General features: G+C 44.0%; 1 protein-coding gene across 11 annotated transcripts in view; it reads right to left on the minus strand.

Annotated features, from left to right (window-relative positions):
• The window catches only part of CLPB (ClpB homolog, mitochondrial AAA ATPase chaperonin), a 165,282-nt gene that overhangs the window by 71,322 nt on the left and 66,670 nt on the right, over positions 1–27,290 (minus strand). For all 11 annotated transcript variants that reach the window (XR_003900434.1, XR_003900433.1, XR_003900432.1 and 8 more), the window contains one exon: positions 24,613–24,741. Coding sequence is in view for 7 of the 11 variants with exons in the window: in XM_029915718.1 (XP_029771578.1) it covers positions 24,613–24,741 (129 nt within the window). In the remaining 4 variants the exon portion in view is untranslated. The remainder of the gene's footprint in view (positions 1–24,612; positions 24,742–27,290) is intronic.

The raw sequence follows: 27,290 nt of genomic DNA on the forward strand, positions 1-27,290 counted from the left end.
TGTCATGGAGATTGTGAGTGTGAGAGTGGGAGCTGGCCTTCCAATCCAGGGTTCTTTCTGCCTGCCCACATCTTGGGTCCCACACTCTAGGTTTTCAGTTCCAACTGGCCAGAGGACTGGACTACTCAGAGCTGTCACTGCTCTCTTCAGTGGTGAGCTCAGATCCACTTCCCCTATCCCAAAGCTTTCCCAGACCACTCTAGCCTATGTAGACCACTTCCTCCTTGGAACCCCCAGAGCACTTATCTGATCATACACTTTTCACATAAATATGTCTCATCTCCAGAATTAAATGTATTACTAAAGGGATGCTCTGTGAATGCCTAGAAAAGGAAATGGTGATGATCTCCAGGCATCAAGATGGGTTCACGGAAACCAAGTCATGCCAGACTAACCTCATTTCCTTTCTTCATCAGGGTTATCTGTTTGCTCAATCAGGTGCAGCTAGAACAAATGTGGACTTCATCAGACATTTGATGGGGTATCTCAGGACAACCTGAGGACATGATGGAGAATTGTGGGCTGGGTGCCAGTACAGTGTGGAAGGTTAGTAGTGACTGGTGAACTAACCAGACCCAAGGGGAATGGAGCGACTAATAGATCATAGGTGATGTGGAAGGAAGTTTCAAGAGGCAGCAAAGAGGCTTGCTCCTGTTTAGTATGTTTATCCTCGACACAAACATCACAGGGATGATCTGTTCATTGAATCTGCAGATAACAGATTATGGTGGGAAGAGCACCAGATGCACCTGGTGGAAGGCTGACATTAAGAGCTGAAACAAAAGAGATGAGAAGTAATGGAGATAAAATTGGAAATCATGGGTTTTAGAAGAGAGACAAAGTAGAGATGGTTCTGGGAAGAGTGATCAAAATAGGAAAGGGTTGGGCACTTGGTTGGTTCACTTGGAAGAGCATGTGACTCTTGATCTTGGGAGCTGTGAGTTCAGGCCTCACGTTGGGTATAGAGATTACTTAAACAACAAACTTGAAAAAGATCATAAGCAGAGATATGCCACGAATGCTGTGCTACTTACTAGGAAAGGGTTGTGAAGCCACATGAGAATAATGGGTTAAGGAACTGGAGGTTCAGACTGGAGAAAGCTGAGAAGAATATGGCTGCATCTTCATATATTTGAAGGGCCAGCAGTGGAACAAGGATTAGATTCCTTCTACATAAGCCAGATGGTAAAATTAAAGACCCTTGGAAGCAGATTTTGGTTGAATATACAAAATTTGTAACCATCATCCAAAGATACATTCTGAGCAGCCCGAGAACAAATGAGTTCTCCAGCACTGGAAATATTCAAGTACTGAGTGGATGACCATCTGGTAGGTCTAATACTTACACATCACTTTACAGAGGTTTTTTTTCCAAGACTAACTGTTTAACTTGTGCTTATTCATTCAGAGATACCTTTTTTTTTTTTAAGTTTATTTATTTTGAGAGAGAGAGTATAAGCAGGGGAAGGGCAGAGAGAGAGAGGGAGAGAGAATCCCAAAAAGGCTCTGCACAGTCAGTGGGGCTCAAACTCATGAACCATGAGATCATGACCTGGGCCGAGACCAAGAGTTGGACACTTAACTGACTGAGCCACCCAGGCACCTCCAGAGATACTTTTGAAGACTGTTTTATGTGTCTGGCATCAAGGTGAATACAAGGTGAATAAGAAAACACTGGCCCAGCTCTTAAAGAGCTCTCAATCCTGCTAGGAGAAGATGGATATGTTTATTTCGATAGTATCTTGTGCCTTGATTACAGGCCTCAGCACAGGAAAGGCTGGCTTCAGCTTAGATTAAACCAAAGAGATCCTGTGGAAATTCAAACAAATATTTAGTTACTGAAGGCCAGAGCTTAATCAAGCCAAACCACTTGTGTAAAGCAACTACTGGCTGTGGGCACAGAAGTGTACACTGAAACACAATTTGTGAATTTTTGTGCATGATATTTTGCTCTTATAAATCTGAGATTTGGTCTTTGGCTGGGACTTGTTTATGTACCTACAGATTGTCTTACAAGTGGCTGTGATGTCAGGGTGAAGTGATTTAGCCAGCAGGGCTACCCAACTCTCCATTTCTTACCCACCCTATGGGGACTGCTTCAGCACAGACATAAACATGCTCCTGCCGTTACCTTATTGCACTCGTCACATGGGGAGGCTAGAAGGCTTGATTCAGGGATATGATTGGATTTTAAATCCCAGTCTCACAGGATTTTAATTACTGGTCTGGGGCAGCAGGGATAGGCGCTGGCTGCCTTTGGATGGAGGAGGTCGATACACCACTCCACAACATATTGAGCCACAATGCCTGCAGACTCTATTGCTCTATTTAATCATCTTTTGCAAAATTTACAGTGGAACAGGAGGGATCAATACAGAATTTATCACATTCTCTTGTAAATATGAGCCAGGAAAGAGTTCCAGGCAGTTTGTTACTGAGTGGGAGGCAACATGTCTGTGTACAGCTGGACATTAGGAGAGGAGACAAAAACATACTTCTTGGCATAAGCTACAGATGCTCAGCCAGCCCCTCTGAAGCCTGGAAGCAAGTTCAATGGTAAGAACACTCATTCATTCATTCATTCATTCGTTCATTTGATCAACCAACCAATATTCCAGAGCACCTATTTTATGCAGATTCTGTAGAGAGTCTGGGGATATAGACTGATAATTCCACTCATGGAGATCAGAAGCAGACATATGCCACAATGGCTGTGCTACTTAAGTAACTTAGGGAAGTTACTTAAGAGTGCCTTTGTTTATACATATGGAAAATGTAGATAATAAGAGTATCAAATTCACAGAGTTATTTTAGGTATTAAAAGAGATAAAAGCCTTAGAACAGAGCTTGATACATAGTAAAACTCAATAAATGATAGCTATTATTATTTACTACAATTACCATGATTAGGCATTTCTTCCTACAATGCATCTCACCAATGGTCTATTACAGAGATGGAATATTGAGCAGGGAGCCAGCCACACTATCTCTTTAGCAGACAGAGGGAGACTGGGATGGCGTTCTACAGGTTAGACCCCTGATCAGGGCTACTGGCAGCAAACCGTGGAGGAGTGGATAGAGGGCGTATGAGGAGGAGACACATGTTGAAACTCTGTCTTTTGAAGCTTCCACTGTAATCTTTGAAACAACAAAATAGCCTCCTAAAATTGCTGTGGGGGAATAGTGAGAAGTGACACACTGTATTTGGGCAAGCCAGGGAAAGTTATGGAGAAGTGACACAAAGGATTTGGCTCCCGAAGACTAAGTAGGAGTCTGACAGGTGGAGAAGCAGGGAAAGGGCATCCCAGGCAGAGAAAAGTGAACGAGGAAAGGTTTAGAGGTAGGAAAGACTCTATCCTAAGCACTTGAGTGGGCCTATGGCAGCAATAGTTCCTGTCTCTCTGGACCCACCTGGCTACAAGGATGCCCCTGGTAGGCCCACCGAGCTCTGGTCCCAGACCTGAAGCCAACCCACGATCCGGGCAGCAGAGGATTCATGGTGCGCTGCAGGAGGACTCACGGGAGAGTTAAACATTTGGGCTTATCTTATAGGCACTGGGAACTGCTGAAAGTCTTCAAACAGCGGAGTGCCAGGGTTTTGCAGGGTAGAGGCTGGTTTGAAGGGGAACCCGGAGGAAGGGAGACCAACAAGAAGACTGTTACAACAGGCCAGGTGAGAGTGATGAAATCTGAACTAGGGCAGCGAAGACTGAAGAGAGACGATGGACTTGAGAGAAAATTCCAAGACAGGCTTGCTGGAAAGTGAGAGTGAAATCATTAGATTTACTTATAATACTTTGTTTGGTGACCAGTAGATGATGCTGCCAGTCACCAAATAGGGAATATGGAAAGAGTCTGCGGAGGGCTGGGTTTGAATACACTGAATATGATGTCTACCAAATATTAAGCATCAGCAGAGCTATTGGAGACATGAAAATGCCTAGCTTGTTCTAAGGCAAATATTAGGTCAGTCTAGTTAGAAAAGAGGGGGTACAGGGGCCCCTGGGTGGCTCAGTCAGTTAAGCTCTTGATTTTGGCTCAGGTCATAATCTCAAAGTCATAGGATCAAGCCCCATGGCGCAGAGCCTGCTTTGATTCTCTCTCCCTCTCCCCCTCCCCCGCAATAAATAAATAAACTTAGTAAAAGAAAAGAAGTGGTACAAAAGCAACGAAATTAATGTTCAAACATAATTCATACACAGACTTAGGTGGGAAACAGGGTGAAAGGAAAAACTCCTGCCAAGGACTTCTGCTCAATGCAACCTAAGGTAGAGGTTTTCTAGATGAGAGATGTTCTGAACAGCATGTGGCAAAGGCAATGGAAGTGTGGGGATCCTCAGCTCATTTTCATTTTGGGTAAGTTTCCTGGAAGTTGTGGGCTTTTAGGAGGCCAGCCCTACTTCCTTCTCTCCCCATAAGCCAGTACAGACTAACCCTAGAGGTGACAGCAAGCTCTGTGCCCAGAAAGCAGCTGGGAGCAACTGTCATGGGAGGGAATGATTGTGGATAAAGCAGAGTTCCAAGTGGACATAATAAGAGTCTGGGTCCTTGGGCTTCTGCATTCTCCCCACCCCCTCCCACAAATGACAGCTGAGACCAAGGCAGCCGAGCCTGGGGTCTGGGCTGAATTTAGCAGTCGTAATTATACTGCTGACGTCGGGGGCACAGCCACAGTCTCTGCAGAAGGCAGCAGCTTTTGTTCATGCACTAAAAACACATCATCTTCAAACATGTTAATCTCATGTCCGCTTCTATCTAACAACATTGAAGGGAAGCTGAGGAGAGGGCACACAATGCCCACACATCTGGCTAATTCAGTTATGAGGCCAATCAATCTTGATGGGTTGTCTATAAAACATCAAGCACCCCAAAGGACTGACCTGACCAGATGTTTAAGCTTCTGTTGACCAATCCCAGCCTAATGTCCACAGCAGACAAGAGGGGTTATCAAGAGATAGCTTATGCTTCCACTCACATGCCTACTCCCAAAGCTGAGTAAAGCCTTCTGCTTGGATGAGAGGTATCAGTCCAAAAAGTGGTGGTTAATCCAGGCTTACTGAAATGAAGTACAGCGGACCCTTGAACAACACAGGTTTGAACTGTGTGGGTCTGCTTCAATGTGGATTTTTGATAAATACAGTACTATAAACGTATTTTCTCTTTCTTATGATTAAAAAAATTTATTTTAGAGAGAGTATGAGTGGGGGAGAGGGGCAGATGGGGGGGAGAGAGAATCTTTTTTTTAAGTTTATTTATTTATTTTGAGAGGGAGAGGGAGGGGCAGAGACAAGAAGAGAAAGAGAATCTCAAGCAGGCTCCTTACCATCAGCACACAGCCTGATGCAGGGTTCAGACTCACAAACTGTGAGATCATGACCTGAACCTAGATAAAGAGTCAGATGCTTAACCAACTGTGCCACCCAGGTGTCCCAAGAGAGAGAGAATCCCAAGCAGGCTTCATGCTCAGTGCAGAGTCCATCATGAGGCTCGATCCCACAATCCCAGGATATTGACCTGACTCAAAATCAAGAGTTATACACTCAACTGAGCCACCCAGGCGCCCCACTTCCTTCTGATTTTTTAAACATCTTTTCTCTAGTTCAGATTATTGCAAGAATACATTATATAACATCTATAACATACAAAATGTATGTTAACCAATTTTATGTTATTTGTAAAACTTTTCTGATCAACAGAAGGCTATTAGTAATTAAGTTTTAGGGGAGTCAAAGGTTACATGTAGATTATTGCGTGCACAGCATGCCTAACCAACATGTTGTTCAAGGGTCAACTGGATACTCAAATATATATAATTTCACTTTGACCTTCAGGAAGGCAGGAGGACTTCTTTACAGTTGACTTTGAGAACACTTGCAAAAACAGAAACCAATGAAATAATTTTGCTAATTGCACTTCCTGGTGGGGAGAGTACAGAGGTGAGTATCTTTATGATATTAAATGCTACAGGCTCCAGTCCTGTGTGTAGGAGCCATTCATCTGCTGATGTCTGCTTTCCAACCCCACATCAAGGCTGAATTACTCATCTCCCTCATAAAATTATGGCTTTTTTTTTTCTTGAACCAGAAGCCACTGCTAACAAGGACTCTCTCAGTTTATGTTCCTTCCTTTATGGCCAAAGCCAGTCACCAGGCAACAGTCACCAAAAATAAAAGTGGAATCACAGTGGGGAAATTAGGAGGAAGAGGGCCAGGGCTTGCTGTCTACACCAAGAGGGCTATTTCTGACCCAGAGCTTCTTGCTGGTGCTAATGATTCCATTTCTTTCAAGAGGGCTTTTCTCTACCTAATTCTGAGGACTTCACCAAGTTTGTCTCAGTTGAGGCTACACAACAAACCAGATGGATGGACTCAGGAAAAAGAAACCTCCAACTTTTCAGAACGTGGTGAGAGAGAAGCACAAATTTAAAACGAGGTCAGATAACAACAGATGTTGGTGAGGATGCAGAGAAAGAGGAACCCTCGTGCACCACTGGTGGGAATGCAAACTGGTGCAGCCACTCTGGAAAACAGTATGGAGGTTCCTCAAAAAATTATTAATAGAACTACCCTATGACCCAGTGATTACACTACTAGGTATTTATCCAAAGAATACAGAAGTGCTGCTTTGAAGGGGCACATGCACCATAATGTTTATAGCAGCACTATCAACAACAGCCCAAGTATGGAAAGAGCTCAAATGTCCATCGAACTGATGAATGGATAAAGAAGATGCGGTGTGTATGTGTGTCTATATATATATATATAGATACACACAAAAAATGGAATATTACTTGGCGATTCATTCAAAAAACTGAAATCTTGTCATTCGCAACATGTGGATGGAACAAGACTGCATTATGCTAAGCGAAATAAGTCAGTCAGAGACAAATATCATATCATTTCAGTCATATATGGAATTTAAGATACATAACAGATGAACATAAGGGAAGGGAAGCAAAAATAATATAAAAACAGAGAGAGAGATAAACCACATAAGACTCCTAAATACAGAGAACAAACAGGGTTGCTGGAGGGGTGCTGGGTGGGAGGATGGGCTAAACGGGCAATGGGCATTAAGGAGGGCACTGGTTGAGACAAGCACTGCATGTTATACGTAAGCGATGAATCACTAAGTTCTATGCCTGAAATCATTATTACACTATATGTTAACTAACTTGGAATCAAATTTTTAAAAAAATTATGGGGCACCTATGTGGCTCAGTCTGTTAAATAAGTGTCTGACTTCAGCTCAGGTCACCATCTTACAGTTTGTGAGTCTGAGCTCTGTGTCTAGCTCTGTCCTGACAGCTCAGAGCCTGGAGTCTGCTTCAGATTCTGTCTCCCTCTCTCTCTGCCCCCCCCTCAAAACATAAACATTAAAAAAAATAGGGGTGCCTGGGTGGCTCAGTCAGTTAAGTGGCTGACTTCAGCTCAGGTCATGATCTCACAGTTCGTGAGTTCAAGTCCCACATCAGGCTCTCTGCTGTGAGTTCAGAGCCTGCTTCAGATTCTGTGTCTCCCTCTCTCTGCCCCTCTCCCACTCGTGCTCTATCTCTCTCTCTCAAATATAAATAAACATTAAAAACAAGTTTAAAAAAAAAGGATATAAAATAGAGACATAAAAATTAAAAAAAAAAATAAAATGAGGTCTTTGTTGTGATAGCCTGTCACTAGAACAATAGCTGGCACGTAGCAGGAGCTGAATAAACATATACTGACTAAATACTTATGCTCCAGTTATGATGCAGTTGGGCTACATTCTTTCAATTTCTATTTGTCAGGAGAGGCCTCCTATAGTCCAGTCCCTGGTAATAGTGCTAGACAAAATCACATTTCTCAGCCTGAATGGGCAGGGATGAAGAGGTGTTGGAAGGTAGAAGTGTGGACCTATTACCATACCCAACAACCCCTTCTTCCTTAATCAATGTTGCTGGCCAATCCAGTCTCCTTTCGATTATTCTCCACCTTGATTTCCATGATATATAATACCTTTGGCTTTATCTTCTTTGCAGGTTCCTGTTCATTCTTTTGTCCCAACTGATGGGTGACACCCAAGGCTAAGTCCTCAGTTCATGATCCTTTCTCTCTGTACGCACTCTCCTTTAAGAAACAGTTCCGACTAGCACAGTTTAAACTACCCCAGTGGTTTGCAATCCTGGCTGTATAGCAGAATTATATGGGAAGTGTTAAAACCGTATCAATCCAAGGTTGGAGAAAATATTTGCAATATATATCACAGATAACAGGTTAACATCCTTAACATACAAAGAAATTTTAAAAATCAAGAGAAAAAATAAAGACCAAAAGTCCTGTAGAAAAATGGGCAAAAGGCATGAATAGACAATTCACAAAGGAAGACACAAAAAGTCTCTTAAACACATGAAATGGTGTTTAGTTTCACTCATAACAAGAGAATCAAACTAAAACTACGCTGAGATACTATATCTCACCTATCAGATGGGCAAAAATCTAAATGCTTGACAATATATTCTGTTGGAGATGTGAGAAAAATGGGCACTTTTTAAGTTTATTTATTTTTGAGAGTGAGAAAGTGCATGCACAAGCAGAAGATGGGGAGAGAGAGAGAGAGAGAGAGAGAGAGAGAGAGAGAGACACTCCCACACGGGCTCCATGCAGTCAATGTGGAGCCTAACACGAGGCTGGATCCCATGAACCATGAGACAGATCATGGCCTGAGCCGAAATCAAGAGTCAAGTCGGATGCTCAACCGACTGAGCCACCCAAGCACTTTCATACACTGCTAGTGCGAATGCAAAATGTACAACTTCTTTGGAGGAGAAATTCACAATATCTAACTAAAGGACATATGTATTTACCCTCTGACATAGCAATACCACTTCTAAGACTTTAAAGACACACCGCCAACAATCTCAAATATATATGCGAGAGGTTATTCACTGCAGCATTATGTGTAACTAAAAAATACCGGACACCTCAATGTCAGAGCATAAGGGATATAGTGCATACACACAGTGGAATACTAGGCAGGTGTTAAAAATGAGGAAGATCTCTGTGAACTGGTAGTAGTTTCCAGGAAATACAGTTAAGTAAAAAGAAAAGCAAATTGCAGAAGAGCATACATAGTGTGCTACCTTTTATGGAGGAAAAAAGGAAGTTAAAAAAATACATATACTGTATTTGCTTATACAAAGAAACATAGGGCTAGGGCTCACTGAGGGGAGTGGAAACAGGTTGAAAGGGATACAGGAGAGTTTTACATCTCTGAGTAGATCTTTCTGTTTTTAGACAAAAGTGAATCTTCTACATATTCAAACACCAAAATTAAAACAAAAACAGGTAGGAGGGTAAAACCCTAAAGCTGAAAATGAACTGAAAAATTAACCCAACTGTATATCAAATGAATAACACATACACTGAAGGGGAAAAAATACCACCCAACTAACTTATGAACCTAGTATCTAACTATATAGTCTTAGCCATGGATGGAGTACGCATGAGAACTGCAAACAAATCCTAACTGAAACTCTGTTTAGTAGGCTTTTTTTTTTAATGTTTATTTATTTTTGAGAGAGAGAGAAAAAGAGAGAAAGAGAGAGAGAAGGAGAGGGGAAGAGAGAGACACAGAAACTGAAGTGGGCTCCAGGCTCTGTTAGCACAAAAGCTGGACGCGAGGGTCAAACCAATGAACTGGAGATCATGACCTGAGCTGAAGTCCGAAGCTTAGCTGACTGAGACACCCAGGCACCCCAATAGGAGGCATGTTTTCTATAGTGGTATAGGTGAGGCAAAGCCGAAGCCTTCTTAGATGTTTTACAGGAGTAAACAAATGAGTAAATGTATCACTGCTATTTGGAACCAGCATTCTCACTATAGAAGAAGTGGCCTACAAATAAGAAATGTGTGTTGGGGTACCTGGGTGGCTCAGTCGGTTAAGCAGCTGACTTCCACTCAGGTCATGATCTCATGGTTCATGAGTTCGAGCCCTGCATGAGGGCTTTGGATTCTGTGTCTCCCTCTCTCTCTCTGCTCCTCCCCCCTCGTGTCCTGTCTCTGTCTCTCTCTCAAAAATAGATAAACATTAAAAAAAAAAAAAGAAATGTGTGAAGACAAGAAAGAACCCTGTAAGGATGGACTGGAATGGGAAGCAGTGGTGTTCAGGATTTTGAAAATACGTATGTGCATATTCCCATGTGTGTATATATGTATATGCATGTGTGAATATCTTGTGATGGTTCTGTATGCACACGTGTACATAACCATATGTATTTCATAGTTCTATAAACAGGAGTGATGAGCAAACGTGGAACTCAGGTTTCACTCTCTAATACAACTCCTCACTAAAAAGTCTTAAGGCTCCTCAGAGAAATGGCTGATTCCAAGGGTACCAAGGTGGATACAAGCCTGCAACACCTTGCTATGCCAGGAAAAATAAAAATTCCAAAGAAAAAAGACTAAGGTATGCCACACTGGCCAAATCTGAGACAATTTTAGCACCGACATAACTAAGGATAGTAATGAGTTGCAGAATAGTTAAAGCAATAGTATCTGTGAGCACATTTTGACAACAGATAGATAAATGAGGGAGAAAGGGTTCTTGCTTTTTGCTTACCACAGAATGCCAGGTCCTAAGTGGTCAATGTGGAGTGATACTGGAGTTGAGAAAGATGTAAAATATTCATTTTGAAACCACTTATAAAGATTGGTTCAGGAAAGAACTATCAATGGAAGTTAAGTCCAGTAGGAAAGTTTTGATGAGGAACAGGATATCTGCATGGTCTCAAAACTGTCTCCCCACAGATTGCTTATTAATTTCAAGGGGAAAAGTAATAAAGGAGAAACAGCAATACTTGGGTTGGTGATGGGATGGGAGTAAGATTTTTTACTGAAAACTCTTTTGAATTTTGTAGTGAGTACAAGTATCAACTGTTCAAAAACAGGAAGAAAAATAAAATAAAATATCTGAGATTGTCATAGGCAGAATAATAGTCCCCAAGTGATGTCCACATTCTAATCCTTAGAACCTGTGAATATACTAAATCACTGTCTGCTAATCAGCAGACTCTGAGAAGAGGTTACCCTGGATTATCCAGGTGGGCCCAGTGTAACCATAAGGGTCCTTATAAGTGAAAGGAGGGAGAAGACTCAATGTCAGAAAAAAGAGAAAGACCAACTGACCACTGCTGGCTTGATGACAGAAGGGGGCCATGAGACAAGGGATGTGGGCAGCCATTAGAAGCTGGAGAAGGCACGAAAACAGATTCTCTCTGAGTCTCCAAACAGGAATGTACTACTGACACCTTGCTTTTGGTCCAGTGAGACCCATTCCAGACTCATCTCCAGAACTTTAAGACAATGAACTTGCATTGTCTTGAGCCACCAGGTTTCTGATCATCTGTTTACAGCAGCAACAGGAAGGATGCATAAGAAAAGTTACAGTGGTTGCATCGAGGAGGAGGACTAGGGACACGGAAGAGAGACTTCCTTTCCCCTATATGTCCTCTGGTACTGCTTGGAATTTTTATCATGTACAATTTTTAAAGTAAAAATCACTGTAGTCACTAAATGAACAAGAGACAGTCACTTCAGGAACTCTCCACGGAAAGAAAATGTTGTGGAGAACAAGTCCTCTGGCTCATGCCCAAGGTGCTCCGCACTCAAGCCTCCCAACCCATAATCTGGCAGGTGGCCAGTTTCTTCCAGGTCTCTAACGTGCAAACCTCATTTCTGTTACTAACCTGAAAACTTTCCTCCTTCCCTCTGCTTGTTTGAATTCTACCTGTCCTTCTGGGACTGCCTCCAGTCCCCCTCCTCCAGGAAGCTTCTACAATGCCAACACTGATTTTCCCCTCATTCATTACACTTATTCATTCTGCCCTTTGCTTAGGTTTAATTCAGAGTCCTGCACTGTCCTGAGTGTGCTTTATGTATGAGTCTTTTTACCACACTAGCACTTTACAGGGAGCAGTCTGAAGGAAGGTCCTGTATCTTTTCTTTTTTTATTTCCTGTAATGCCTAGTGCCCCTTTATAAACACATTTATTCAACAAATATTTACCAAGTACCTATCAGGTGCTAACAATATTGCAAGGTGCAGAGAATATAAACACTGCAGATCCAAACCCTACCTTCAGGGAGCACATTATATAACAAAGGACAGGTCTATTGATCACACAGCTGTATGACTACATGTTGTGGTAAGTGTAAGAAAGAAACTATACAGGACACTTTAAGAGCACATATCGGAGGAACCTAGAAAAGGGATACTGGTGGTCAGCTGCAGGAAAATAGTTCCTGAATAAGTATGAACACATAGATTTGCAAATAGATAAATCAGAGGGCAATTATTTACTGAGAATCACAAAATACAAAAATAGAAGGGAGCTTTGAGATTGCAGTCCAATTATCTAGTCTTACAGATGGGGGAAATGAGATGAGCCTCAGTGAGGCAGAGGGACTCCTCAAGGTTGCACAGCAAGGTTGAGTTAGTGCCAGATTGCCTGACCCCCACCCAGCACTTCCAACAACACAGCATTCATTACTTCAAAGAGAGTTTCTGAAGGATTCCTAAAGTGGCAAACTCCTTCTTCCACTATATTTAAAAGGATTCATTTCCAAAATGATGTTCAGGGGAAGAGTCTGTGGTTACAGACCTACAGAGAGCATCTCTGCTCTGCTCTTTCTGGGACACTTCTAGGCCTCTGTGTAGAGGAAGAGAGGGTATAAATGCTAGAAGCAAAACTCCTTTGGGGAAGGAAAACTTGGTTCTGAGGAAACCCACAGTCTGACTCTAGGATAGGAACTTTGCTGCTACTCTGCAGACCCTGAACTTCATAATTGACATTCCTTCTTAAAGCTGCAGTGCTGCCCTTACTCCGTGCATTCTGTCCATGACACTTTTTTTTTTACTTTTTTTTTTAATGTTTTATTTATTTTTGATACAGAGAGACAGAGCATGAGAGGGGGAGGGGCAGAGAGAGAAGGAGACACAGAACCAGAAGCAGGCTCCAGGCTCTGAGCTAGCTGTCAGCAGAGCCTGACGCGGGGCTCGAACCCACGAACGCGAGATCTGACCTGAGCCGAAGCTGGAGGCTTAACCGACTGAGCCACCCAGGCGCCCCTGTCCATGACACTTTAACTGAAGGGGCAAGAACGGGCCAGTGAAGGGCAGATGGCCTTACCTTGGGAAATCTGAATGCTCCTCAGCTCTGTTTCCAGGCCCAGTGCAGGTGGAGGCGCACACTGGACACAGAACAGACCTGGCCTAGCTGATGCTGACCTTTCCCTCACCCAAGGGAGCCTTGGCCTCCAGCTGCCACTGTTGGCAGTGATGAGGTCATGCCGGATACCAGCCAGGCTCATCTGAGGACTGGTTGGAGCCGATTAGAGCCTTGATGAAATGCGCGTGCCTGGATGGCAGGTGGCTCTGGAAAGCTTGGGCTCTGGTGACCAGGCGCTCATCTCTAACTCAACCATGCAGTGACTCCTCCACACCCACAGGATCTGGGATAGAGAAATATCTTTTCTTGGGGGTGAGCAATGACAGTTCTTCATTCTGCCCTGGGTAAGGGGGCTGAGTAGGCCAAGGGCAGAGGATAGGACTCAGGGTCACTGAAGGCCCCCTTTAGCTGTGACCTACCACATGGACTCCAATTCCAACACCACAGAACTCCTCCATTCCTCCAGTCCCCTGCCTGGAATGCTGAATCCCTTTGGATAACCAGTGCCCATCTCTCTCCATAGGACTTTCTCATGTTAAATAACAAGCTGACACCTACACTTCAGGTCTCAATACATTTGCTCAGGGAAGAATTCAGACCAGATTACCTAATTCCCCCATTACAATCTCACAGTACCCTCTACTCATCCCTAATAATACTTATCTCATTGGCAACTAGCTAAAAATTTTGTAATTATTTGCCTAATATCTATATTCTGCCAGAGTTTAAGCTTCACAAGGATGGGGAGTGCCATAATAGTTGTTAAATTAATAAAAGGAAATCAACAAAAAGTTTTACAGCAAAAAGAGGAAGTTTTACAGGTAAGTTTTGAATAGTATTTTTTAAAAGGAAACTTTTATATACAACAGAGGCGCTCCTCTAGATCACCACCTTAGCTTTGGGGCCAGTCAGGTCCTCCTGGCTTTCAGATCTGTAGCCAGTTACTCACATAAGCCAATTTTTCCTGGTTTTGAGTGGCATGAAGGATCTTCTTTCTTTCATGTATAACAGCTCTACTGAGATATGATTTACATATCATAGAGCTCACCCATTTAAATATACCATTTAATGTTTTTTAAGCATATTTACAGAGTTGTACAACCATCACCATAATCTAATTGTAGAATATTTCATCATCCCTGAAAGAAACCTCATACCCATTAGCAATTACTCCCCATCCTTCCCACAGACAACTTCTGGTATGGAGGGATTTTAGTTCGGTAGCCAAACAATATGAGGAAACCTTCAGTGGCCAATTATCTGACAGGATCTCCTCATCATACAGATGGAAAAAGTGATGCCAGAGATGGATTGTTATCTGCCAAAAGTCCCACAGGGGTGAGATGGTGGCAGAGCTGGGTGCATGCATCCTAATGGCAGTGCTGTGAGTTCTCTGTTACACAGTATGACTGTGTCTCCCAAGTGGTCTATCCCACTGGACTTCAAGCTACGTGAAAGCAGAGGCTATATTCTGCCCATCTGTCTTCCCTTCTTGCCCAGGAGGGGCTCAAGTGTGGTCCATATACTGGTGCCAGTCCATGAGCCTTGATACCAGTCTTCGATGAGGTAAGTACAGTGAGATTAAGTGTCTGGAAACTTTTATAGCAACTTAGAATAATTTTATATCTATCAAACCTAATGGCACATTTGAGGCCCTATTTTGTATGCCTTTTAAAATATAATTTTACTGGTAATTTATTTTTATTGTATTTCCCAAAAGTATTGGTTATTGGTTCATGACAGATTGTAAATTCAAACAACAACAAAGAGAGACAGGCCTTTCACAGACTGTGTGAGAAGTACTGCCTTAAAGCAACCCATTCTCCACTCCTTTCTGCCTCCTCTTTTCCCTCTCTGTTCCTTGAATCTCTTGCACTGGCTCCTCCTCTCGTGCTCACATCGGGAATGCGGGGTCTCTCAGTTGTGTCTGTGGGTCTCTTTAGCTCTCTAACTTCCCATGGGCAACTCACAGACTCAGCCAGTTTCCACCACCCCCAAGAGACTGCCAACTCTGATATTTTCATACCCAATTTAGAGTTTTCTCTCTTCAGCTTCAGGCTCATTTATCCCACTGCCTGCTGCACATCTCTATGACAGTGTCCCACTGGTTCCCTGGTTGGTCAACAGCTATTTATTAATTGTCTACCATATGCCAGCTATGAGGTTTTTTCCTAGGAACTGCAAATATAGCAGTAAAATCAAGAGACAAGGTCTCTATGATCATAAGGTTTACATTTTAGTGGGGAAGAAAAAGATGATAACCAATAAATGTGATCACAAGGGACTAATAAAGATGATAAAAGTTGGAAGGCCTAGGTGGTTCAGTCGGTTAGGTGACCAACTTTGGCTCAGGTCATGATCTCACGTTTATAAGTTTGAGTCCCACATCAGGCTCTGTGCTGACAGCTCAAAGCCTGGAGTGTGCTTTGGATTCTGTGTCTTTCTCTTTCTGCCCCTCTCCTGCTTGCACTCTGTCTCTATCCTCCTCAAAAATAAACAAACATTAAAATTTTAAAAATAAATAAAGAAGATAAAAGTGGGCTAATATGATAGAAAGTGATGGGCAGAGCTATTTTACTAGGGTGCTCAGGAAAGGGTTTTCTGAGAAGGAGGCATTTGAGTTGACACCTGAATTCCCAAGGAAGAAATGATCCCATCACTGGGAGAAGCAGGGAAGGAGCTGTGTGTGCCTGAAGGACAAGAGAAGGCCAGTGTCACTGGAGAACACGGGGCAGAGTGGCGAGGGATGAGGTCACACAGACAGGCAGAGTCTGGGCTCCATGCGGCCTCAGAGGCTCTGGTAAGGAATCCGGATTTCATTTTGGTGTCAGTGGCATACCAATGGTAGGTTTCAGGTAGGACAATGATAGTATTTATATTAGAAAAAGATCACTCAGCTGTTATTTGGAGGATGGATTTGGGGAAACAAGAGTAGAAATGGTGGAACTAGCCAACCTGTGGTGCTTGTCACCCTGCACTGGGCCTAGAGGTGAGGCAGTGGAATGGGGAAAACAAAAACGGGTTCAAAATGTGCTTGACTGGTACAGCTGACAGTACTTACTGAAGGACCTGACAGGGAAAGTAAGGGAAAAAGAGAATTCAAGGAGGATGCCAAGATTTGGGGCCAGAAAACATAGATGATGGTATCGTTTATTGAGATGGGGAAGACCTGACAGATGCCAATTTTGGGAGAAAAAAAGATATATTATTTTGGCCAGGGTGACACTGAGACAGAGGGGAAAAAAAGGAGTTGGGGCTGGGGGAGTGGATAACGTGGATGAAGGGATGTAGAGAAATGAGGTGCCAGCTGGAGGGAGATCCCGGGAAACTTTTTAGTTTGCTATATTTAAGATGGGTGCTACAAGGGCATGTTTATGCTGACTGGAATCAGCCAGCAGAAAGGGGAACATGGATAATACAGGAGAGATAAGGGAAACCTGGAGAAGCAAAGTCCTTGAGAAGTGAGAAGAAACAGAAACCTGAGCCCAAATGCAGGGCTGGTCTTAAGAACTGCAGAGGAAGGAGGCAGCATTCAAGTACAGATGTGGGTAGGCTAGTGGAAGCGGTGGGAAGATGAGGTAGTTCTCTTCTCACTATAATGGATTTTCTGTAGGAAGTAGGAGATGGGATCATTCCTCATCCAGAGGAGAGGACTGGAGATTTGAGGAGAAGGCATAAAAAAGGTATCCTGGTCCAGAATAAGATGGTGATTTCACTCACAAGTACAGTGGGGCAGTTGGCAGTGCTGAGTGTCTGGGATTTGTGGTCATAAATGTGAAGTGAGTCCAGTTAGCATGGTTGTGTGAATTTTTTTCTCTCTAGCAGTATTCAGCTCTTCAGATTCAGACATGAAGTGAAGAGAAACTGGGTCTAACTACAGTTAGTATTTCAACAGATGAATGCAAAGACAGGAGAAAGCAGCAAGGGAACCATTAGAACATTGGACCACAGAATCTAAAAGCGAGAGGAAGAGGGGAGGGAAGAAGTAAACATTCAAAATAGCACTGGTCATTCCCCTGTACCTCCAGCCCTGTATCTTTTTTTTTAAAATTTTTATTTATTTTTGGAGAGAGAGAGAGAGAGAGAGAGAGAGCACGTAAGTGAGGAAAGGGCAGAGAGAGAGGGGGAGACACAGAATCTGAAACAGGCTCCAGGCTCTGAGCTGTCAGTAAAGAGCCTGATGCGGGGCTCGAACTTGGGAATGGTGAGATCAGGAACTAGACCAAAGTCGAATGCTTAACCGACTGAGCCACCCAGGTGCCCTTCCAGTCCTGTATTTCTCATCTTAGTGCAGGTACATGCCACCTACTCAGCCAACCAACCTAGAACCTGGACCTCATCTTGACTCCTTCTCTCTCACTGTCTTTCCTACTCCTCACTCTTTCTGCCTTGGCTTAGGCCTCACCTGTAAAATTTCAGTAGCTTTTAAATGAAGTATTTTCCCTTTATCCAATCATGCCCTCTTCTCATCCATGTTTCTCCATTTTCTTTTTTTTTTTTTAAATGTTTTATTTATTTTTGATACAGAGAGAGACAGAGCATGAGAGGGGGAGGGGCAGAGAGAAGGAGACACAGAACTGAAGCAGGCTCCAGGCTCTGAACTAGCTGTCAGCACAGAGCCCGAAGCGGGGCTCGAACCCACGACGTGAGATCTGACCTGAGCTGAAGCCGGAGACTCAACCGACTGAGCCACCCAGGTGCCCCTCTCCGTTTTCTTTAACCTTTCTCCCAAGTATAACATATATACAGAAAAGTTTAAAAAATACATAAAGATATATAGCTCAAAGAATTCTCATCAAGGTGGATACAACAAGGTGGAAACAGAACATTATGTATCCAGAAGCCCCCTGGTACAAGCCACTACCTGCCCATTTGAGGGTAACTACTACCTTGACTTCCTACACCATTGGCTAGTTTTGTCTATTTTGAACTCTGTATATAAATGCAGTCATATAATAAGTACTCTTTCATGTCTGGCTTGCGTCCAGAATGTTAGGTTTGTGACAGTCATTCGTGTTGTCATACAAAGAAGGAGACCATTCATTTGTTCATTCATTTATTCACTCAATTATTCCATTGTGTTAACATTCCATAATTTATATAATTTGAATTTATCTACATTAACACATTAATATAAATCCAATCTTTCCTTCCCCTAAATTTTAATGCTTTCCCACTGGAGGAGAAAGTCCAATTTCTTTAGCAGATCTTGGTATAGGCCTCCCTTATTGGCTTCTGCTTTCCATTCTTGCCTTCTGAGCCTTCTATCCATACCCTATAAATTCAGCTCTTCTGAACTACCCGAAATGTCCTGAATTCAGCATACTGCTTCACACTGCATGCCTCTGGATGTGCTGTTCCCTCTGCCTTTCTCCCTCATCCACCTGGTAAGCTTGCATTCATCCTGTAAGACTTAGTGCAGACACCATCCCCTGCACCATGCTTTCTTTCCCGGCCCTCCCCAGAGACAGAAAGGGTCTTTTCTTGGGGATCCCTCAGTACCTCCTATATATATCTCCATTAATATACCTGATGGCAATTCTTTGTTAACATGTCTGATTTCCTCTCTGAACTATGAGTTCCTTAAGGGCAAAGACCATGTCTGGATGTCTTTATTTCCCAGGTGCCTAGGGTAGGACCTATGACAGGAGAGGTACTCAGTAAGTGTCTGAAAAATGAATAAAAAGACTTGCCTAGGGGTTACATAGGACGCTGGAGCTGGAAGGAGTCCATGGGATCAGCTACTCCAACTTCTCTGTTTTACTAAGGAAAAGAAAGGATTTGCCTGAAGGAGAAAGGATTGGCTGATGGCAGAGCCTGAATATCTGATCTTCAGCCCAGTGTTCACTCCCCTTCTCTGCACTGCTGGCAAGAATCAGTGGTGAAGTTTCCAGAGGACAGCCTGAGGCAAAGCCACCTCCCTCAGCATCTGGCAGTACAGCCAGAAGGAACAGACAGTGAAGTGGAAGAAGAAATGGAATTCTAAGTTTCCATCCTCAAAAAGAAACTATCAGGCTGTTCAAGGGAAAGTGTCAGCACTGGAAAGGCTCTTTGCCTTAGGCAGAGACGGTGGGGGAATTGACTCATTTGATGATGGCTGGTTAACACTGAAGACTGAGCTGTGTACTTGGAGAGAAGGGTGAGGAAGAGCCATTAAAACAGGTAGAAGAGGCTAAGGGAAGCCCCGGGGAAAGTGCTATTAGGTTTCATAAAAGCCAAGTGTTTCTGAGGGGATGAGCACTGAAAAGGCAGTGGTACTGAGATTACAAAGATAGCGGCAAAGAGGATGTTGCTCACGTGAGGCTCTAAAAAATCAGACACATTCTGACACTAAGAATAAGTGGACCAGGACACAAGAGTACCACATCTCCAAACAGAAAATCTACAGTGGCTTTAGAGACTTCAGTGCATCCAGACATGGACTAAACTATGTACAAAGCACTGTGGCAAAGGAGGGAAGGGCGTATAAGACACAGTCCTTGCCCTCAATCTACCTCAATCTAGTAATGCGGACTGGACCCAAATTCCAGGGAGCAGGGAAGAGTTCAGAGGGAGCTGGCATTAAAGATGGTGACGCACTGGCATAAGACCTGCATGAGAAAGGCACCAAGGTGGGAACGCTGAAGTGATGTTATTGTATAGCTAGATATTAGGGTAGCAGTGGGAAAAATGTTAGGTGAGGTTCAGGACTAGAACAACTCTAAAACCAGGTTAAAAAGTTAGGATGGGTAGGATTCTTTTTTTATTTTATATTTATTCTTTAACAAGTAAGCACTGAATTGAAGTGAGTAATACTAGATATCATCTATAGAGTGTCTACTTTGTAGAACCTACACATGCCCTAATTCTGACAAAATCACAGACAGTAGGTGGCATACTCCCATTTCCAGATGAGGAGAGACAACCTCAGAGCAGTCAGGAGCTTGCCCAGGTCCACATGCTGTTTGGTGGCAGGGCTGGCATTGAGATCCTGACTCTACAGTTTATGTCTTTCCTTGCAGCTTTCTTCAACTGGGTTTTTCCTCAGAACCATACACAGGAAATTATCCGAGTAATGATTTTCTCAATTCCCCCATGAATGGTGGTGGATAACTCATACCATTTTAGCTGCCTGGGAGAGGAGTTATTCTTTGTGTACTATGGATGCCTTAGAGTATTAGGGCTCAATTCTCAGGAGGAACCCTAGTTGAGAAAGGCTGCCATGACTGCAGGTATGTGTTAGAAAGATGGATTTGGCCGTGGGATCACACCCCTGAGGAAACAGCTGTGAAACCCCCTTAACTGCCCTAGAAATACTGTGATGAGTCAGCTCTAGAGGCTTGAGGGAGGCGGCTGCCCACCTTCCCCGATTATTCCTCATCCCAGTCATCCTGTCTCTCCCTCCCTGGGTCCCTTCAACCTTTTCTTATACTTGGCAGTCAAGAGCAGAGGTGGAGTTTTCCTGCTTGTAAGCCAACAACACAGGCAGAAGCAGCATGTTTACAGAGTGAAAACCACAAAGATTTCCACTTTTGTATGGAGTTCAAGAGTAGAAAATTGGTACTCATGAATTCAGAACTCAGAACCCGTCCACACAAATCTGTCTGGCAAACTTTCATTATCCTTCCTGATAGGACTTAAGCACAATCCCCACCCCCTGTCCCCAAGCTTTCTGTAACTGACTCCACCCACCTCCCTGCTCACTAGGCAGGGGTAGGTATTTCCTCCTTTTGTTCCCAGAGCCCCTGTCCTCCAGCCCCCTGCCAGACACCTACCCAGCTGTCACTGCCTGTTTCCACATAGGTCTCCTCTACGAGTCTGAGATTCTCTCAGGGTTAGGGTCAATCTGCCTGAATCATCTTAGGATGGCCTGAAGTCCATGGTCTCACAGATGACAACCACCTAGTCCACAGTGAGTGAGAATGCAGAGCTGAGATTTAAAACCAGGTCTGTCAACCGAGGGTTGAAGGGGTGCGGGGAAGGGAGGTGGTGATAATGGAGGAGGGCACTTGCGGGGAAGAACATTGGGTGTTATATGGAAACCAACTTGACAATAAACTATTTAAAAAAAAAAAAGAAAGAAAACCAGGTCTGTCAAACTCCCAAGCTTATGTTCTTTTAACTATGTTACGGGATCTTCTGAGGATGAAGAAAGACACAGCCTGTACTAGCACCCAGCCCAATGCTGCAAGAGTTCAGAGGTGGTGCAATGAGAGTGGACCAGAACATCAAAAGAAGCTACCTGAGAAAGGGAGGCCTTGAAGAGGCCATGGGCCTAGAAAAGAAGAGAGGGAACACAAGGGTGTTTTAAACAGGGTGAGGAAGTTGGGGCAGAGACAGAATGAAGAAGCCTCTAGGCAGGAGCAGAGATTTCACATGGGGAGGAAAAAAGGAGGATCAGAGCTGTCAGAGGAGAGCCTGACTTCTCTATACAATCATGGAGCACCTTTCACGAATCAGATTTTACAGACATTATCACTGGTCCTCACCTTACCCCTGTGATACTTCCCAGGTATTATTTGACAGACAAGAAAACAAGCCTAGAGAGTTAAGTTGACACGTCCAAGTCAATACAGCTAGTGGGTGCAGGAGATGGGATTCAAACCCAGATTGGCCTGACTCTGAACTCTGAGATGTCCTTCCTCAGACACCTTCCTGAAGTGATCCTGCTCCAAAGGGGTCAGAGAACTTCTCACATTAATAGACTGCTGCCGCTGCCTGAACTTCCTCCCAGTTCTCATATGGGGACCCCTGGCCACAGAACAAGAGTGGCTGCTTACTCTGGCTCTAACCCTCTACAGTCTGGGGGCCCCAAATCCCTGTGGACAAATCAATTTCAAAGAGAAGGGTTCTGTGTAGACCTCGTGAGCATAGGCTGTCCTGTGCCTAGGCCTGCCTTGAATCTCACAGAGAGCCTCCCTCTAAGTTGCTGCAGCAAAGCCTATGGCAAATACAGGCCCTCCTGCCTTCCCTGAAACCCTGTGGAAGAGGTCAGCTAAGGTCAGAAGACTTTGGAAATGTGACTGGCAATAGCCTCTAGGACAAGGGAAAGGGATCTCGCCTCTCGGTTGGCTGGTCACACATACAGGCAGACCAAGAGAGGTCAAGGGGGGAGGGAGGTTAGAAGTTGGCAGGCCTGCAGGCCTTGAGTGACGGCCACTTGTTCACGTCAGGAAAGGAGAAATAAGTGGGTTAATGGTTTTGGCCCTTGAGGCTGGGAGGCTAGGGCAGGGGGTGTAAATGGATGCTGGGTAAAAAGGCAGGTGGGCAAACTGTAAAGTTCGGAGCTAAGGGCGTCTGTTCCAAGTCAACAGGCAGGAACCATGCCCCTGGAACAGCTCAAAGGACCAGCCTTGGCCTGGGGGATGAGGGTGGGGAGCGCTTCATAAAAGGCCCGTGCATCTTCATTTCAAAGGTGTTCGATCTGGAAGACTGGGGAGAGGGTATCGCTTTAGAGTGAATTCCCTGTCTGTTTGGGGGCTGAGGGGAAGCAGGGAATGTAAACACTGGACAATGGCTGGGAGTACTGATTGATTTTAAGGCACAGCAGAAAGGAGCCCCACGGTGAATACTCCAATTCTTAGCTACAAATGTCTTGCCTGAGATCTTTCCCAGGGCAAAGTGAGTAGCATGTTGCTTGGAGACACTTTCTCAGTCTGCCTCTGAGAGCAGTGAATTCTTGTTCTGAAAGCTTCAGTCATCCCAGGCACTGCCACCACATCCATGAGCCGTCCTATGCTTCCCAGTGTTCATGCCCCAGGCCCAGGCCCTCTCTGCTGCTCTGGGGAAGGCCGCGTAGGTTGGGGGGTTGGCCCAGGCCCGGGTTCTAAGCCAGCATGGCTGTGGCTGACAGGAGGTGGAAGGATTTGGGGATTACTGGAAATCCCTCCAGCCCAATCACATGACAAGGACTAGAATATCATCTGGGAATGTTAGGCTGGGGAGGCAAAGGCTCTGGGACTGAAAGAATGTCTCTGAATACTGGATTTTGAAAAAGTGGTTAGGCTGCAGAAGACAGTTGGCAGAAATTACAGAGAAGAAAATCACAAGTGTATTTTAAAGAAGATATTTCAACCAGTCAGAGAAGAACTAAAATGGAATGGACTCCTAGGGAAGAATTAGGGTTCCCTCAGTCCCTGCCAGGATCCAAGGAAATGCCAACCTGTCAGCTGTTGGAGATTCCTGCCAGGAGGAGAGGGAGCAGGTGACCGAGAAGACTTCTGAGGCTTCTTCCTGAGCCCAGCTCTATGAAGAATGACCACTGAGAAGGATCTTGGCCCCAGAGAGGATCCGTAGGCTCTCAAGAAATGGCAACAAAGGCATAAACAGGCAGTCATGTGCCACACTCATTCAGAGGCCTGGGTATGTCGCATCCTGGCAAGATGCTTCTCTCCCTACCCCAACAAGAGGCCAGAATGTGATGAATGGAAGAGGGAAGGAAAGTGATAACTTGGGAAGTATCTGGCAAAGTGGCAGGTAACTCTGTGCCAGACCTAGATAGGATGAGCCCAGCCTGTCTGGGGATGGCATATACTGCCCTTCCAATTAAACCAATGCTCTCCAAAGGGAAGGTATTCAGTCCTGAACAAAGATTTGAGTGTTTACTGTATGCTACATACTGTACTAGGTGCTGGGAATAATCAGTAAGAGTTCCTGATTTTAGGAAGTTCAGAGTCAAATTAGGGAGAAGGCTACTGAACACATGAAATGAATTCCAGATTGTGATAAGAGTGATCACAGGAAAGAATAGGGTGCTGTGATCCAGAGTTATGGAAAGGGCGTAATTTAGACGGAGGTTGGGGGATGGGGCCAAGGAGGGTATCTTTGAGACCTGCACTTGTAGGGATTTAAAGGGCCTCCTGTCTTGTTCCACTAGTCTTGCTCTGCAGGTCACAGGGGAGAAGAGAGGACACTTCCAGGAAGAGTCATAATCAAGAAAACTCAGAGTGGGTGCCTGGGTGACTCAGTCGGTTAAGCGTCCAGCTTCGGCTCAGGTCATGATCTCACAGTTTGTGGGGTTGAGCCCCACATCAGGCTTTATGCTGACAGCTCAGAGCCTGGAGCCTGCTTCGGATTCTGTGTCTCCCTCTTCTCTCTGACCCTCCCCTGCTCGCGCACGCGCGCGCTCTCTCTCTCTCTGTCTCTCAAAAAATAAATAAAAAAACATAAAAAAGAAAAAAAAAAAGAAAACTCAGAGTATGTGCGGACAAGCAGATGCTGTGGTGTATGATACACACAAAGGAAAAGAACATATTCCAGGCACACAGGGCAAATCCCACAGGCCCGGAGCCACTCTCATGAAGTGTGGCCATCCTTGAAGCATTTCCAGCCCTGGAAGAGTAGCAGAGCTCTTGGGAACAAGGCATTCCCAGAACAGAGAGGCTGCCAGGTACTCTTTCCCGGTCAACCCCCACCCCCATTCACACACGCACTCACCTCCATTGAGCAGCTCCTTGACTGTGCGGTAGTCATCGGCAAGGACAGCGTAGTGCAGGGCGGTGCAGCCCTTGAAGCTGGCGCGGTTGTTCAGGCGGTTGTTGAAGTCATCCTCTCGGGTGACCAGGACTGGAGGGGCAGCAACACAAACCCATTAGCAACAAATGCCATGAGTCACCAATCTCACCTTTCTCTTGGTGCTTTATTTCCCTCCCTGATTCATGTACCTGCTTACTAAACATATAATGTGCCTACTAAGTGCTGGGCCATCTGTGCAGGGCAAGTGAAGGTAAAGCAAGACCAGTTAGTTCCACAAATGTTTACTGACATCTATTATGTGTTAGGATTCTTTGGGTACACAGAAAAGAATCACATATGACCCCTGACTCAATCCAATGAAGGAGGCAGACAACAAACATATTTACAGTGCTACTTGAGATAACTGCTAGGTTAGAGGTTAACAGGATGATACAGAAAGGCAGAGGGGAGCTTAGCTCACTTTGGGCATGGAGAGACTATCTCAAAAGATGAGAGTCTTGAAGGGTGAAGAGAAATTATCCAGGTGAAGGAAGAAGGCTGGGGTAGATTACGGGTGGGAGAAAGAGACTGCTTTGCTAAGAACAGTCACACACCTCTCTAATCCGAAGAGGTTTACAATCTAGTGAGTATTTAATAGTCTTTTGTAAAGAACTTTTTTTTTTAAAGCCATTAAAAATTTGAAACCAGAGAAAAATACAAAGTAGAAAAGACATCAACAGCTCAGCAACTCAAGACACTACATTTAATATTTTGGTATATATCTCTCTCCCTCTCCCTCTCTGTGTATCTCTTACATATAAATTCTATACATCACACACACACACACACACACACACACACACACACACACACACACACACACACACACGTACTATGTATGTCCTATAAATTAGAGCTTACTGTATTGCAGGGTTTTTTTTTTCACTTTTAAAGATGTACTATGAACATTTTTTTAAGGTAAGAAGGACAAGCATTTCATGTGGCAAAGAGCCAAAAACCCCCAGTTCACTCCAGTGCTAATATTCATGACTCTCTCCAATTTGATAAAAAAGAACCTAAAACCAGTTCCATCACTTCTGCAGGACCCTCTGGGCTGGGTGACCATACATGTCCCAGTTCCCCCTGGATGGGTCTGGTTTATGCCTACTGTCCTGGACAGTCCCAATTTAGACAATAAATTGGAAGGTTACCCCACCTGTGGGGCCTCGCCTTGGGAAATGAGACCATGTAGAACAAAAAGTATCCTGCGTGGAGACAGGGTTGCTTTTTGCCTCACGTAGAAATTATTGGAGCTACTGTCTATGTTCCCACCTGAGCTGCATTTATTGGGGGTAGAATTTGGGTCTACGTACCTATACCCCCTTCTTCCCTAGCCCATAGGGAAGCCTACAAAGGTAGGCTTCTCTTAACTCTCATCAAATACAGGGTGTAATTTAGTCAAGAGGTAACCTTCACTAGATAGTTAAAAGCACTATACCATTTCTAAATCATTCTTTTCCAAAGTCATGGAATGGAGTCTATGTATTTCCCCTCTTGTGTAACTAGACTTCCTATTTAAAAGTTCTTCAAATCAGAAGACTGTCACATCTCTTCTTAATACTAGTAGACTTTACTTAGTGACTGACCTTCTACTCTATGCCTGGCATGGTCACTTCACACAATCTATTTAATTTTCTAATTAACTTATATAGTAGATATTATAATTTCCATTTTATAGATGAAGAAAGTGAGGTATAGAGGTCACATAGTCAATGGGGATTAAACCCAGGTCTAATCTGAGTCCTCTTTCTTCTATTTTAATATCTTACTTTTTATTTTAAGAGAGAGTGAGCAAGAGTACACAAGCAGGGGAGGAGCAGACAGAGAATCCCAAGTAGGCTCCACACTGTCAGTGCAGAGCCTGATGCGTGGCTTGAACTTATGAACTAAGAGATCATAAGCTGAAGTCAGATGCTTAGCTGACTGAGCCACCCAGCACCCCTGAGTCCTCTTTCTTTACATCATATCATATTGTCACTTAATTTTGCAAATAAGGGAATCAGAGCCCAGAGCCCAGACATTTTGGTCTCTGCCTTGGTTCCTACTCCCTCTTCTTTCTCTGCTCAAATGAAGGTACAAGCACATTCTTGGAACAGCCTGAGGTTTGTAGCTAACACCTGGATAAGCTAGCTTAAGTGGAAGCATTTCAAGCATTTGGCTAGAATGAAGTTGGTAGAGTGTATAGTTGAAGAACAGACAGACTTTCTTGTAGTCTAGTCCAGGAATAAAGGGAAAAGAACAGCATGATAAAAAGCTGAAAGAGGAAGTCACAGAATACAGCACCTCAAAAGCCCCTAAGGGTATCACTGAACTACCAGATAGGACATTAGCTGTTGAATATAATGATGAACCTGAGGAAGAGTGATAGTTGGCTCAAAAAAGCAGGAAGGGTATAATCCATTTTACAAAGAAAACACATCATTCATTCAACAAACAACATTTACTGAGCATCAACGCATAGTGGTAGCTTCTAGAGACATACTAATGAATAAGACATGGTTTTGACTTTAAGAAATTAATAGTCTGATGCAAGAATCAGGAACAGACAACTCATAACACCATTTTGTGAACACAGTGGCAGAGCTATACACTGGATGTTT

Source organism: Suricata suricatta, chromosome 11 (genome assembly GCF_006229205.1).
Source record: "Suricata suricatta isolate VVHF042 chromosome 11, meerkat_22Aug2017_6uvM2_HiC, whole genome shotgun sequence".
Lineage (NCBI taxonomy): Eukaryota > Metazoa > Chordata > Mammalia > Carnivora > Herpestidae > Suricata > Suricata suricatta.